Here is a 16,629-nt window from a genome sequence, read left to right as displayed (position 1 = left end):
TCAAAAAGGATAACATTGCTGTGGTACATAAAATATTTTAGAAACTTGTTGGAACGACACAAGCTATAATGTTACATAAAATACATGAAGGGGTTATTGTAGGTGCAGGGAACAATGTGGTCAGGGGACCTTCGGCCTCTGAAGTTAGAAAGTAATGAAATAGTCACTGATAAAAAAATAAATAAGTAGCCACATAGAGATGCAAAACTAGTAAAAAAAAAAACAAAAACAAAAAACAAAACAAAACAGGTATGTGACATAATGGACAGACTGGAAATTAACAAAATATGATTACTCAATAATTATAATGAGATACAAAATTCCTAAAATCTGTGTAAAATAACCATTAGGATGCACAAAGGTGGTTTAAAGACTCCATCACAGAAGAATAAATGACAGAAAAGATACAAAATCACCACAAAAAGATGCATATGAAAACACACACACACACACACACACACACACACACACACACACACACACACACACACACACACACACACACACACACACACACACACACACGCACACACACCCAACTCAGAAATGCATCTGTCATCATATAAATGTATATTAATTGGCTTACAGTTAAAATAAGCTGTCGTCATGGCAACTGTTATTTTATGTCAGATTTTCATTTCGTTACTGATTCACAGCCTCCTCACTCCAGCATCAGTAGCCTAATGCAGAAGCCACACTATCCCCATTTTCAGAGCAAAGCCCAGTGCGCATGCTCAGTCTAGCTGAAAACCACACGCGTCTTCCCCTCTACAGTCTCTCCAGTGCCAAAGCAGAGCGATGCGCACATTGAGGCCACCGCAGCATAGATATGCGCACAGCTCCGAGCCAGACCCGGCTATAGCTTCGCCTCCGCTCCAACAGCCCCGACCGGTGTCTCTCCCTGCGGTGGGTTAGAGAGGACATGGCAAACTTTGACACACTTTGCATGACACGGGCAGTGCCCTGCGTTGACAGGAGAGCTGTGCTGCCGAGCGGCTGAATTTACAGCACAATAACACAGAGACTTCAGAGAGAGAGGGGGAGATAGAGGTGGAGACGCGAATCCAGTTTATTTCTATCCCGGTTCCTCTCCCACTTCGGCTTTGAGAGATGATCACGGAGCTGGTGTGCACCGCCGTGGCTGTGGGTCTCTATCTGAACACGCTGGACGCAGATTTCTGCTATGATGACAGGTAGGCTAGGTTTCTCTCCGCAGAGCGCAGCAACGCCGCTGCCAACAACATCCCCGTCCGCTCCTCCACTTGTCATCCCGCCGGTTAACTCAGCACGGAAACGGAGGGGGGGCTGCTCGCTACGCCTGTCCTTTTGCTTACATGTGCTTTTGTCCGTTTAGTGTAATAAATCACTCCTTGTTAGTCTTTCGATAGAGGCACAAAGACAGGGAGAAGGGATGGGAGTGCACTGAAACATGAACGCTAATTAAAGTGAACCTGCAGTGGTGTTTTTAATAGAACTTCTTCTTTTTTTTGCTTTCCTTTGTCATTTTTATAGCTCTGCAGAAGATTTTCCTTCATCGTCAGAGACTATTTTATTGTTGGAAATGTATGATATTTCCAGCGTAGGGATCACTTCCAGCTAAAGAGGTTAAGTTCAACACGTTGTGGACTGCCTGGGTTCCGCGCCTGCTGCGCATGAAGCGCGCCTCTGATCCTCTTTGTGTTGATGAAGCACTTCTGCTTGTTTTAACAATGGTCCTCACTCTGGGGAATAAAGCTAATTTAAAACTGGAGTAATTGATTTTTGCAGACTGCAGCAAAAACACGTCAACATTTTCTGATTGTGAAGGGCCAATCACATGATGGGCCATGTGGAGGTAAAGGAAAAGATGAACAACACAGGACTTGATCCAATTGTCAAGATACTTCTGTTTATTTTGAACACGGTAATTGCTATTTCTGATCCAGTTATTTTAGACAATAGTAAAAAGTATTCACCTTGGTTTCTTCAGAGGCTTCTTCTGTCTGTTAAACAGCCTAAGCATATTTAGTTTATGGTGATATAAATTAGAAAAATTCCTAAAAATCCCCTAGAATACTTATTTGCTTTCAAATTTGCAATGATAATGAAATTATCTGCATTTTGTGGATTGTGTTTTGTCATACAATTTTTCTTTTTTCTCCTTAGGATCATTATAAAAAGAGATAATCTTTACAGACATAGTATTCAAGGTAGAGTTATCTGTAATTAAAGGCAGGAAAGGTTGAGAATCAGTGGTAAATACTGTTTTTTTTTTATTTCGAAAATATATTCCAGAGCCAACTGAGATTAGTTTAGGTGACAAGCCAGAAAAAAAAAATGTTGGTAAATTTCAGCGGGTAAGTACACAAGACCTGCACCTGTTCTTGGGAGAATAATTCATACACATCTCTAGTAGTAGTCGCGTCACAGCTGGACTCGATTTTAAAAGAGCATTAGGACAACTATCAACTTGGAAGACTGAATATGGGGATAAAGGGGGTTTTTGTTGTCAAACTGAAATAAACTTGTCCTCCACTATCTAGCTTTAAATCTTGGGTTGAAAGTACTAATACACAAGGTATGTGATAGATTTCTCTTTTGGATTAGATTCATGAATAGACGGTGAACAGGTTGCCTCCCTTATTCATCCAAGGCTCAGTCAGCGGAAGCTGTCTGGTTAGCATCTCTAGACACCCCTTAAAGGTCAAATATTCCCCTGGTTTGCTTTTATGCACCCTTGGTGACCCTGCTAAAAGTGTGTGTGGAGACAAAGAGGTAGGAGGTGGAATGGCGGTGGAAGAGAGCTCCCTACGCCGTCTACGGTTACATCACACCTCAGCGAATATCCCCGTTAAAACGCCCAGAGGTTATGCATCCATCAGCTTCGTGTGCATGACTCTGCGAGGTTGTCAGAAAGCTGGTCGGTGACAGATTACCTGGGGTGCTGCTCTGCCCCCACCTATGCCTACACACACTCTCCATCCCCTCAGAGAAAGTTCAGAATCCGCCACGCTGTGTATCTATCAAAGTCACCATGGTAATTTACACTCTAGGGGACAGACACTGGTGTTTTGGTTCAGTGCTCTTGGATGGAGGAGGCTGAATACCAATCAGAGGTCTGACCTTCCATACTCGTTCATCAAACAACGTCCCCTCTTGGGGTCAAGAGTTGTACACTCTCTGTCTCTTCCCTCAGGGATTTCAGGAGAGTTATGAGCTAAAGGTTAGGGCAAGGGACAGATTGAAGTGGAAGAGAGTTCAACCAATCATTCTACTCTGGAGTTGTCCAAAAATGACCAACTTGCTTTTAAACCCACTTGTTATGCTAAATTTGTCCCTTGCCAAGGGTTGAAATGACCTTATCTGACCTTTCACTCTATAATCAAATCCTTGTTACTTGTTACATGTCTCAGTGTCTTAGACAAGATGGCGAAGCAGATAAATCCTTATCCAGGCACTTGAAGTTGTGGGGATGTTCTGGCTGGCCTCTGCTTATTCAATCATGTCAAGTGTTTTTCCTGGGCATTACTCTGGGCCTGGCCAAGCGCTCTTCTGGCCAACTGTAATCCCAATGAAAAGCCTCTGCGTGTGAAACGACTGCGTTTTACAGGAGCTGGGAGAGGACTTGGGCCAGGCCGTTTTTGATCTGAAGAAAGAAATCAAGACATGGTCTGCTGGTTTACAGTCTCGTGTTCAGCCAAATGTAGGAGCAGAACTTTTATTATAATTTGAGCGATTTTGTCATAGTGCTGATGTTTTTCTTAGATTGTTTCCTTGAGAGTTGCGGTCATATATTGGAACCTTTATTTACTGTAGCCTTTGAATGCTCCTTTAAATACACATCAGTAAGACTTGTGATGGACAAAACAATGGATTTAAGTTGTGTTTGTTTTTAACCAATGCCAGAATTATAAAAAATGAACTCAAAGCGTGATTGTTTGTCTTTCAAGGAAACCTATCATACAGAAAATGAAGCAACAAAAGAGGTAAAGGAAGCAATGCTGCTGAAATGAAATGCATCTTATAGATGGCTTTCCAGATTCACAGTTGTGTCTTCGGAAACATCTGTGACCTCAGTAACGTCACAACCCACAGTCACAGCTCAACTCTGAATTGCATTACTGCTCCCCAAGGGGATTCTTGTGAAAATATCTTTCCTTTGTCTCAGGCAAGCAAACATATTTCATCTCTTGTTCTGGAATAGTTTTAAGATTGAAATTTAATAACTGGGACATCATAGTTCTTTTATATTTGCTGTAAATCATGTTTTAAACAACTAAACATGCCACACATACTACTAAAGATGACAGTGTAGTGACTTCAGAGAAGCAGGACTATGAAAACAGATGATCTTAGAAGCTGTTGGTTGCAGCGTCTGTTCCATTTTTAGCTTGGTTTTTGAGGTTTACTAGTAAGTGCATCAAGATGAGACTGCATCTAAGCAGTGCCCTTTAATCAAGTTCAAATCATAGTGTTTTGACAGGAGGTGTTAATAGAGTTCTTCTTCATGTATGTTAATTGTGCACACATTGCTTCACATGCTGGGAGATCTACAAATATGCCCAGCATTTATTTGTCTTGTAGTAAAGAATACAGTGAAATCCAAGAAAAGCCTTTTTTTTTTGCTTCCCTTTTATTGGCATATTTGTCTACAGTCTTCTGTTGACTTATGCATAAATCTGTATAACAACAATGTATGTATGCTTCGTTAAGTTTAGCGCATTGTTGCTGGAATGCACATATGCTTGTACCAACAGTTACTTGTGATAAGAGAAGCTGTAAATTTAGCCAGCTTAAAGCAGGAGGACAGTTTTCTTAGTTCTTATTCTATGTTTCTTGGCTGTAGAAAGTAATTCCATTACTCCACTTACAGCTATGAATACTTTTGCTCAGAAGAGATGCAGTACAGATGCCCAATAACAACTGCAAAGACACAAGACCCAAATTTTGTTTGTCAATAATTTGATTTTACATTATCTTCTCTTTCAGGGTCTCATTCTACTGAAATGGTGGTATTTACACAGTTCTCGTTCAGTTTTGTCACAGCTTCTGAGTTGGAACTAGCTTAGAACAATACGGCTGTGGAGGCGGTGGATACTCAGAGTTAAAAGAAGAGAAAGTCCTGAAACTGTCTTTAAACTGATGTTTACTGGTCAGTTATGGATTGCTGACTCATTGTTTTGATTCAAGATTATCACTTGGCCATTATTCATTAGTGGAGCAGAAGTCAACAGCATAGGTTTGATTAATTTAGCCAGTTCATTGTAATTATGGTTTGTTCTTTTGTTTATTTTTCCTACAAGTCAGGGTGTCATTTAATAAATTAATTTCCAATAATCTGTGTGCTGCAGGTTGTTTGGGCAGTTTTTCCATAATTAAATGAAAGATTAAGTACATGAGACATCTTGAAAGGTATATTCTTGTTAAATTGAGTTTTAGGTATCACTCTCCAGCACTTCTTTCTTGTCCAAATATTGCCAGCTCTGGTTTAGCATCTGTGGTTTTAAGTCAAATCCACTGCTCTTCTATTGCTGCTGGTTTCTGAAGAACAAGAAGATAATGGCCAAAATGTAAAACTCGGCGTCAAAATGTTTAGAAATATATGAGTGATGCTGAGAATGAGCTATGTTTGTTTTATAGTATATTAACCAGAAAATTTAGCTACTAGCATCTAGTTAGATTTACAGTTAACATAAATAATAGTTGCAGCTTGCAAACCAGAGTAGCTAGCTACCATGAGAATTAGCTGTTAACTTAGCTAATTAGCTAAGCAGTAATGAATTAGCTAATAGTTTGTAAACATAAAACTCAAAGTTCAACAAGGTTGTTTCCAAAAAGGTACATCAGGGTAGCTTTGTTGTTGCTTATTTACAGTCTAGATACTTACAAGACCTTTCCATTAGCCTCTTCCATAAGCTAGCTAGCAAGTCTAAAATGTCTAGACTAATTGTGTGTAATAGTGTAATATAATTAATATACTGCTGTATACATTTGATAGCATTTAAAACAGGTATTTGACACCAGATTTTTTATTTCTTATAATTATTATATTGTAATGATCAGTGCTCACTTTGATTTATTTCAGTCTACTGTAGTAAATGCCAGGAACACCAGTGCCTTTTGTGGAACAATTATACATACGCCCTAGTTGTATTGAGGCTGTTTGAATTACAGTATATGCTCAGAGTAGATAAATATTGAGTCAAAAAGTAGGCTAATGAAATGAGAGAGCAAATTCTCTGGATAAATTGCATTAACACCGCTGAGGTGAGAAGCCATTGGTTTGTCGGGAGGAGTTTTTACTCCAAGCATTACAGATTGCCTCAAGATAGAATTAAAATGAACAGTGTGGTGAAGATAACTGATGGGAAAAAGTGTTTATGAATAGTAATTTGAGATGGTTCTTGAGGCAACAGGCTTTCCACCAGATTTGTGTTCATAAAGGATTTTGTGTCTTTGAGGAGAAGGAGGCAGACCTCATGAGAAGTGTGGTTTGGTGGTGAAAAAGTCTTCTGTGGGGATGCGTCACCATCTATGCACTATCCCAATGTCTTTAAGCATTAACATATGTTTTTACTCCCTGGGTATAAGAAGTGTTGCCATTGAAGTCTTGTTTTTGCCATCTGTGGGTCTCCTTAGATTCAGGGTGGATGACTCAGACTATCGCTGAAACAATAGGAAGGCAGGAGCAAAGAATCTCGTTTTGATTACTAGCAGATTTGATCAACATACCCGCTTTGTGGTTAACTCTGCAGATATTGTGGCTTTAAAACAGCTTTCAATCCCTCAAATGAAGGCTTGAGGAGCCACATATGTTGAATAGGGTGAATTATAATTTCTCTACATTGGTGCCCAGTTCAGTGTTAAAGGAAATAAATGGCAACAGTGCTGCTGAAGACGGGATGTAATGTTAAAACTCATCTTTATCTGCTGTAATGGGCTCCAGCTTCTCATGGAAGGAAAATTGGTTTTCTGGCAAACAGAAGCCTTGCATGGCTTGTTCTTCATGATGAAGGGGTAATGAGGCATGTGCAAGTAAGTATTTTTTTTATTAGAATCAGGAACATTTTATGGAAGGTACTGCATTCACTTCATCTAAAAAGTCTTCCAGTGTCAGCGTTTTAAATCTTAGCTTTCAGAGAGTTTATTCAACTTTTGAATGGCTTTTTAAGGGAAGTTACACTGAGTCTCAACACAATTGGGTTATAAAGAAATATTTGCTTCCAGGATGTCCTCCAGCACCTGTCACTTGTCTCACCTTTTGTTTTTAGGGAAAAAAAAAACACTTAAATTGGGACTATACATAACTACTTGGGTCATAGGTGGGCTTAAAGTTCTCTCTTTGCTTCTCATTTTCTCAATTAATGATTTTCATTTTCTACAGTACTTGGCTTATAGATCTGTCAGAGTTCACATGCACTTTTTGGGCATACTCAGTTGCAGTTGTTCAGTTTTGAAACCCAACTTTAAGTTACAACAGCTTGCACAAATGTGATGCCAGTTTTATGAAAAAAGAGTCATCTTGCTTAAATTGAATTCATAATGAAATCATCATCAACATCTGAGAATGATAAATCTAGATCAATGTCTATTTGAATCAGGGGTGGAGGAGATAAGTTACTAAACTGTAAATAGAAGCCTTTGGTTTTCTTTTTCTCTCTCTTTTATTAAAGAAGGCTTATGATGTAAAGGAATCTAAAACTTCTTTTTTTTGTCAGCGTTGACTCGTCGAGGTTCAGGATGTAAAACTTTATGCTTAATAAGCTATTTTGGATACAGCTAATTTCCTGTATCCATTACATACTGATTTTGCTCATTTTGTGTTTTGTTACAGTAAGTGCAGCTGAACAGCTTATCTCAAATTGCTTTTTTAAGTAGGTTTTCTTTTCTTTTTTTGCCTTGATACTAAACTGAGTAATTGAAAACTTCTTATTAACTGATGCCAATTCTCAGTCTGGTACTTATATTTCCCTACAGCACACAATTATCAAGTGCAGTTAATATTTTTTCAGAAAAACAAAAAAAAGCATGTAAAAATGTTTTTAGGGAATGCTTTTTACATGTCTACAAAGTGCAGTATACAAACCCATTTTTTGTCAAACAAAACAATGTTAATGTAATTGCAATCTAAATAAATAAATAAATCTAATTTAAACTTAGCACCACATTTTAGAAGTAAACTGGGGCACACAAAACAAAAAAAATATGACCTTCAATATGATATTAAATGATAATTTTTCTGTAATTATGTTGAATTCAGCCTTTTGAGCCATAACTAAATTGAATATAGCTTAACAGAGCTACCATTACAAGCTTCACTGGAAAATGCTGCTTTGTTGCTAACTCCTGTTAACCCTGTGTGTCTTACAGATTCTGTGATATTGATGAGTTGCTGTGTATATTATCAGTGACATAGTGAGTACAGTACCACTGAATTAATATGCTAATTAGCCATATGCTAATGAGCTGATGTTAAATAACAAAGATAAGATCTGAGATGTACACAGTCAACACAGTACTGGTCATTAAAAAAAACAACACTGATTGATAATCTGATCAGATATTTTAGATCAGGACATTCCCACTTTTAACTATTTGGTACTTATTGAGTATCAGTCAAATAGCCCAGATACCTAATTGTTATCTTGCAAATGCTCTTTGGATTATGTGATTATAAACTAAATGTTTTTAGATGTTAGAGTGTAAGAAACCTAAATAATCAGTAATAGAAATAATTATTAGTTTCAGCCATAGTTTGACAGTTTTAATAATTTTCTCTTTCTCTTTTAGAGGTTAATTTAATAAGGTGTAATTTATGAGTGTAATGCATAGTACCAGCCTTGCCTCTGCTCCCACTACTCAGACATAGAAGCATTGGGTTTGTTTATTTTTAGGCTGTCCCTGCTTGTCCTCTTAGATCTCAGTGACACATGAGGCTGATTGAGGCGGCTGCTAACCTTTGGCTGGCCCTTGTTCTCCGCAGGCCGCAGTCACCTCGCCAGCCTGCCAAAACACAGCCGCCAAACCTCAGTCATGACCCTCCCTGTATACTAACCATATGTGTATCCCTAAATAGTGGTATCCACAGACAACAGGGCTTACAAGTTTGCCAGCTCTATATAACATACACATTCCAAAACCATAGATTTGTTATGTAGATTTAGAATGAAACCTTCCAAGATGCAGATAAAGAGGCGAAGACAAATTTCCAATCTGGCCAGCTGCATGCTTGTTTATCTTGTTTTTCCTCAACTGAGACCCTTCATAAGTGTGTTCAGCAACATGGGCTTGAATTTCCACCACAGTGCACTACTAGTGACTTTGAAAGCAAGATGCTTTTGTGGCATTAAATTACACTTAGAAGCTGGCATCTACTTTCTCTCTTTAAACTACAAGGTGGACCTTTAAAACAACCTACACCTGTGGCGTAATTCAAAACCAAACCCAAGCCGGGGATCACACGAATCATGAGCAGTCACTCTTTCTGCTTTTTGTAATCGATAACCAGTGAGTATAATCTTTCAGTGACTACAGAGTTTTTTTCTCTTAGTCTAGGACAGCTGTCAGAAAGTCAAACATGCCACACTTGACAAAGCTCTCATGTTTCACTACACAGCATCAGATCTAAAAAGAAAGTTCTGACATTCAGCAGCCAGTTCATCAGAAAAAAGGAAGACAGCCGTTACTGGATGTAGGATTTCTTTTTCATGTCCACCGACCACTGACAGGTTTTCCCTGGTGATGCTGATCAGGTAGTCGGATCAGTCTCAGCCGTCAAGCTTGTGGTCAGTATGATATTTGAGCTGTGTGTAGAGGGTTTTTTTTTTTTGATTTGTTGGAAGACTTTAGTAGGTGAGCACATGACATAAAGTTGTGTTGATTTTTTTTTCTTTTGCTAGGAAGGATTTTTCTTACATGAAAACAAATTATATAAGAAGACAAATAGCACATTTCTTTCTTAATTTCCAGTCAGAATTTAGCAATTTCCACCTGCTTTGATACTTCATGCTGAATTAATTTTGAAAAGAAAGATCTAATGATCTCATACTGCAGTTTATTTTCATTTTGCATAAAGTATGTTCAGATTTTTCTAGAAGTTAGTATCCTATTTTAGAGTTTAGTCACTCCTAAACAGATTACTAACCCGACCCATCTTAATTGTTTGCAGCTTTAGGCCACTGCTGCAAGAATCCCTCCATCCTTGGACTGATTCATGGCAGATATTCCCACAGTTGGTCAAATGCACCTCATAGTGCAGTTTCTGCTGTCTGCCTTCCTATAGGTGCTCCTCATGGTTTTCTGCTTTGTTGTTTTTACAGAAGCTGTAGGATGTTTTCTGCTAAGTTTCTTTACAAGTGTAGCAGCTGGTTGGTTTTTCTGTTTTGGTTTTGATTGTATAGTTGTTGCTGTTGTTTTCTATCGTGTCTATCTTTGTCTCCTTTCTCTTCTTTTTATTTCCTTTATTTATTCCCCTTGTTAGGTCCAATATTAGCATATAATTTAGCTATAACCAAATTTAAAAATAAAGAATAACGCTTACGAATCAAGATGAGCCTTATATCCACAAAGATTTATTCCTTTATATCTGTAAAGCTCCCCTTGCCAGTATACCAACCACCTCACTTCATTGCATCCAAACAGAGCTTCACGTTAAAATAAAAGCAAACACATGATGCTGACATTTAGGAGCTAGGCCTTTATCCAGGCAACTATTTGCAGTCAACCATCTCATGAGATCAATTTAAAGTGGGTTGCAATTTTATGCTAAAAGATTGTAAAATGGTCTTCGATCTTCCGAGTTTCTTGACAAGCAGTTCTTGATTGTTAGAAACACCTCAGTTAATGGAAATGCAGTGTTTTTTTTCCCTTTTCCTGTATTCAGTTTCATCAGCTAACTCCTAGTAAAAAAGTGAAAAGGCATGCTGGGCAGGTCCCACGGGCTCAAAAACTTGCAAATTCCACACAGAAAGACAGCAGCAAAGATTCAAACCATTCTTATTGGAAAGTACCACTTATCATTGAAAGTTTGGCATAAAAACACAAGCAACAACCTTTTGATTGCTTTGAAATTTGGTACAAATAAAGGCCGCACAGAAAGACTGAGCATATTTAAAGCTGCTGTTATTGTTAGCTGAGTCAGTAAATCCTCCCTCATAATTACCTCATGCATGAAGTCAAGTTGTAAAACTGCTCCCGAAAAAGTGAGAATTGTTTTCAAACTGCTTGGTTAGGCAAATATCAGGAATATGACGACGAAAATCTCTATGCTGTTGAAGCTGTGCTGAAACTCCCATTCATCTCAGCATGGGCTGCTGAGACTCTGCTGTGCCTTAATTATTATTCTGAGAGCCAAGTGCCTCACAAAACCAATAGATTCATTAGCCTGGCAACCTTGGCACTGAACCCGAGCTGAGCACCATGCAAACTCGCTCCATCTTCATGCATGATTACCCGAGCTAGTAAAATATACTAATATGCATAAAGAATTTTGGGTCAGAACAGGGCCAGCTGCAGAATACATGGTGTGTGCACAAAGAGAAATCAGTTTGTGATTTTCACCTCATAAAAATCTCAGAGTGGGGGGGGGGATGTGAGAGCTGGTGTGAGGGCTAGAGATATTTAAGGCTCAGAAGGGATCATATGACAGCTCTGCTACCTTTACTCAAAGGTACTGTTATAGCTTTTGGTTTTAATATGAAGTGACAGTGAAATGATCACTCTGGAGGATCAAGTGTGTGATAGCTGTTTGCTATCAATGTATTTTTTAGGAAGTTTTCAGAGATTTCTGAAGCAGATCTTCAGTGAAATCATAATGAAAATCATATTGAGGGATTTTAGATGGGCTTTGTGATCCATCCACTGCCTGTTCACACTTGCTGGATTTAGAAGCAATATAGCAGGGCCGTATCATTCTCATCCACTTGATGTACTCTGCCGATGGAGATAACCTTCCTCCGCTTCCCGTTTCCTCACGATAAGCCACTATAAGTAGAAAACCACACTAGATAGTACAGATAGGGGAAGTGAAGAGGTCTCAGTTCAGCTGTGTTGTTTAGCTGTGTAACTTTGTGATACAACTGAGGGCTATTTGGAGGAGTGATGACACAAGTTGTAACCGGAAGAGAGATGGTGTGATAACTGAGGAGAGTTTGTAATAGAAAGTGCTTGCTATTTAGTTTAAATTGATTCTTTATGCTATAGTTGGGTTATGTTTTTGTTTTTCTCCATATATGCTCAGTTTGTCAATGTCAGTTCACCAGAGAGGATCTGAAACCCTTAAACGAGTGTAGCCAGCCTCATGAAGCTGGTTCTGAGTCTGCTGAATAAATGGCTCTTTAAGTAAACCTGGCAGTTTGGACTGCAGAGAACTCATGCAATCTGCATTTGATAATGGTGTTTTTCAGATAAACAAATCACCATATTTTTCTTCCATTTGTGGCATTTTGATATTCATGGATCAGTGGCTACAAGAAAGATGGTAGTGCTGTGACAATGTTGTTGTTGATTTCTGAGACATTTTGGAGGAAATGTACTTCACCACACAGGTTGTCTTCCTCATTTAGTTTCTTGTTTTTATCTTTAGATCAGGTAGACTCTATGGAAGGTCTGAATTGTAAATGACTTTGGATAAGGACATCATCCACTTTAACCAGTTTGAACTGCATCAATGATAGGCTGCCTCCTGCCTGAAAGACAGGGTTCAGCCCTTTGTTTTCATGTTATGTGAGTTAAAGGAACAAGAGAAGAAGAGTAATGCTGCTAATTTACACCACAGCTGTGTGAAGCAGTCAAGTTAGAGATCACCACAAAATGTGGCCATAAAGGCTGGTATGTACTCCACAAGACCAGAGAAATTTGTTTGTTTTCTTGAGGCAGTAAGAGCACGAGCTAATTTCATTCTGCCAAGGTTATAGTTTTTCTTCACAAGTTAATCCAAAGTCTTGTCATGAAAGTTGTTCAGGAGTTATCTCAGGACAAAAGGAATGTATTTATCCATCCATATATCCATATGTCCATCTTAACCTTTTTAGCAAAACTAATGAGTTTAAATTTGGAGTTGTGTTTATTAAGCTTGCTATTAAAATTTAAATAATTAATTATCAAAATGTGGGAGCGTTAAATAAGAGAAATGAGTACACTCTCGTGGCTGTGCAAAAGATATGAACATATAAAGCTGGCTAACTTAGCTTAGTTTGCTAACAGGAACCGCCACAGTCAGTCTGAAGTATAACAAAACAAAGAAAATCTGGTATCTTTGTAAACATTGGCCTGTACAAGAAATAAAAGTTTCATTACCAAATTTTAAATGTTTTTTTTTTTTTTTTTTTGGCAGAATTTATTGTTTTCAGACTTTTCTCACCTGTCTGTTAACTATGTATGTTAAGCTAAGCTAACTTCTTGTGGGATTTTCCCTTTAAGTTAAGCTTCATCTCAGTTCTTTGTAGTGTTCAATTTCTTTTCATAATCTTTCCTTTCTCCTTTATGTTTGCAATGAAAAACAAAAAGAAAAATTTGGTCTCAGTCACTTGTAACCATGGAATTTAATGCACATGCAGAATTATTATTTCACGTGGTTTCTTTACTCCATCTCAGATAGGCTTGTGGTATTTTCATGATGCTATACTGTGTGTTTTGTGGTTTCATATTGGATTTCCCTTCTATACTTAAGATAAGGCTCTATATTTTAGAAGTTCTGCTATGATTTTGACTGACTTTGATTAAAATTTCTGCTATACAAGCAGACAATTTTGGTGATTTGTCAGCTATGTTTGCATATGATCTCTGTGATACAGTTTGCATTGCTAAAGGTGTTTCAGACATGGATGAAAATGGCTTTTTCTTAAAGTACTTTTAGACAGCTTTGTCTAAGTCAAGGGTCAAAATGGGATGGGTTTGGTTTTTTTAGATGACTTCATTGGTTCCGTATATTAAGGCAAATGGTTGTGTTGTACCAGCCATGTTTAACAGATCAGAGATCAGAATTTGAAAAGATCTCAGATAATTAGCACAGGTCCTTGAAAAGAAGACTGATTTGGCTTGGGTTGGCCCCCGTAGTACCCCTCTTTAGCTGCTGCTTCTTTTTAGCTATGCTGGAATGCAACAACTGGTCACGGCAGAAGAAAGGAGACCCTATTCTGGATTGGATACAGCTCTGTACGGTCTGTTAGCGTGGCTTACTTGGCCATTACAAATGTTGCACATGAATCTAAAAGCTGTTGAAACAGAAAAACAAAGTTTCACTGTCCCAATCTGAACAAACAATAAATGGACTCAAATCCTTTACATTCTCAAAACAGCTGCATTTTTTTTAAATTTGTGATCAGATTAAAAAACAATTCTGGTGAGGCTTTAAAGTGTTTTTTTTCTTTTCTCTGATCAGAGACGGAAAGCGTTTGAAGGCAAACAGAATGCGTCTTTGTTTCTCCAGCTGCTCTCCTGGCAGCACTGCAGCACTCAGACCATCTACTAGCTCCATAATTTGTCATCAACAATTAAACTTGTTCTTATTATTAACTCAGCAGCAGAATAAAAGGGAGTAAAAGTTTTTTTTAGCCTGAGCAGTCTCTACTATGCCACTAAAAACAATCTCTTCTTTACCACTTCTGGTTAGTCTCCATCAAAAGTACCAGCACAGTTTAGTACTTTACATTCTCAATGAAGAGGAACTTTTTCCTTGCCATTGGAAAATAGTCTCAGCTGGTCATTGCCACTGTCTGCCATGCTACTGACTCCTAAAAATAGCATAGGTCTGCAACACTCTTAAGAGCCTATATTGTCAATGCTTGCATCCACCTGGTGCGCTGCATGTGTGTGTGAATTATAGCATATGTGCTTGCAAATTAAACATCTGTACTGAGGTCAACACTGAGCCCTTTAGATTAAAAAACAAAACAAAATAGAATCAATTCCACTGCATTTGTCACCGATAGTGGAGGACCCATTTTTAATTCAAGTGTGTAAGGAGAGAGGGGGTCCACGGTGATGAGTTTAGGTGGTTGGAGGAGCATGTTTTTATAGGTCACTGTGACAACACTTCTTCGTAACTAGGCCAGTGGAATTGATTGCACAAGTAGAAAGTAGAAATTAATTAAGATAGTAAGACAACAGGTAAATCCTATGTAGAGCCAAAAGAAAGACACCACAGAGGGGAAGCAGATGCTCTTTATTCATTCATTCTGTTTTTATTTATTTCGCACATAGTTATGCACAGCCTCAAATCGAAACAAAACAGATCAAAACAAATGAAAAGTAAATCTTAACTTGATGCCCCACCATGCTTGAAAAGGAGCAGGATGCTTTTAAAAAGGCTTTTGCCTTTATTGGATCAGACAAGATGCTTTATCCTTGCCTGTGAATCTTAGTTTATGATTATTTTAAAGCAAAAAACTAAATATGTGTGGCACATTGTGGATTGATTACTACCAAAAATTCTTCTTCACATTATTTCTTAGTTTATGTGTGAATAAGATAAAACAAAATGTGAATAATATGTGTGCTTATTTTAGCATGGTAGGAGATACTGAAAAGGAATAGCAGCAAATGAACGGGCATGTGAAATAGTGTAAATTCCAGTGGAAGCAACAAGGATTTATCAGCATCTGTCTGGTATTTAAAATCATATCCCCCAACCTGTACACAGCCATGATTTATTTATTGTTTCTCTGACCATTTTTAATCAAGCATCACATTTATCATTGTGTACGCAGGCGACTTGTGGAGGCCGCCCTAATTACCCGTCTACATTCAGACACTGTAATTAACTGTCAAGCCTGTGCTACATGGAAAATTGAGAACTGATTGGCTGCACATTTGTTTTTTTCTAACATGCCGGAGGTTGTTCTGGCTGGATTTTACTGTCAGGAGGAATGGATGGATGGAGGGTGCTAAAGTTGGCCACTATCCACTGATAAGTGCTGGATGTGTGGGAAAGCCAAGGATTTTAAAAATTCTAATAGTCTCAGCATCCAGTGCTCCTGGAAATTTAGCATTTAAAATGAACTATAATTGCTGTTCGGCCCAGTGCTGTACTCCAGGTATATGAGGTATTTATTGGGTGAGACTTCTCAAAACCTGTAAATGTAACACTAAGGGCTCCCAGCTTGATGTGGGAGTTCTTGGTGGTCTTTGTGGTGTTCAGGAAGGTGTGAAACCTATGTTGAATTGAACCATCACTCGTTAAATTCAGTCTCCAGTGATTTTCTCTTTTTTTATAGTTGCATTCACTTAGTTTTTGTTGTGCATTATTCCCAGCCAACCATAAACAATCGTTGCACAATAAGTTATCATGAGTTTTTACCCCCTTAAATCTATACCAAGTCATCCCCACCCCACGCCCGGAGGGAATGTAAAGCATTTGCTTTATTAGCAATTGATTTACCAGGCCGGGGACTCATCAGAGCCTTTTATTGACACCATCACTCAGGAAATACTGCACCAAGCTCGGCTTCCTTTTTAGCTGAAGTAGCAATGGTGGCATTGTTTCAGATCACCTTGAATTTTGTGCGACCACCTAAAGGGAAGCGATCAATCAGTCCATTGGACTTAAAGATTCTGCAGTTAGCCCAGTGAAATACAAATGATTGTTTTTTTTAACCACAACAGTAGAAAGGCAATATATTAAAAGTTGTTTTGCTAAGGCTTTAATCTACA

At 38.3% G+C, this 16,629-nt stretch overlaps 1 protein-coding gene across 1 annotated transcript in view; it reads left to right on the top strand.

The window, feature by feature from the left end:
• The first annotated feature begins 760 nt into the window (after nucleotides 1-760).
• Nucleotides 761-16,629, top strand: part of tmtc2a (transmembrane O-mannosyltransferase targeting cadherins 2a) — a 59,587-nt gene continuing 43,718 nt past the window's right edge. Inside the window, exon 1 of the mRNA XM_041977637.1 lies at nucleotides 761-1,193. Coding sequence (XP_041833571.1) covers nucleotides 1,111-1,193 — 83 coding nt within the window. The 5' untranslated portion in view covers nucleotides 761-1,110. The remainder of the gene's footprint in view (nucleotides 1,194-16,629) is intronic.

Source organism: Melanotaenia boesemani, chromosome 23 (genome assembly GCF_017639745.1).
Source record: "Melanotaenia boesemani isolate fMelBoe1 chromosome 23, fMelBoe1.pri, whole genome shotgun sequence".
NCBI classification, from domain to species: Eukaryota; Metazoa; Chordata; class Actinopteri; order Atheriniformes; family Melanotaeniidae; genus Melanotaenia; species Melanotaenia boesemani.
This window is presented reverse-complemented; position numbering and strand designations above follow the sequence as displayed.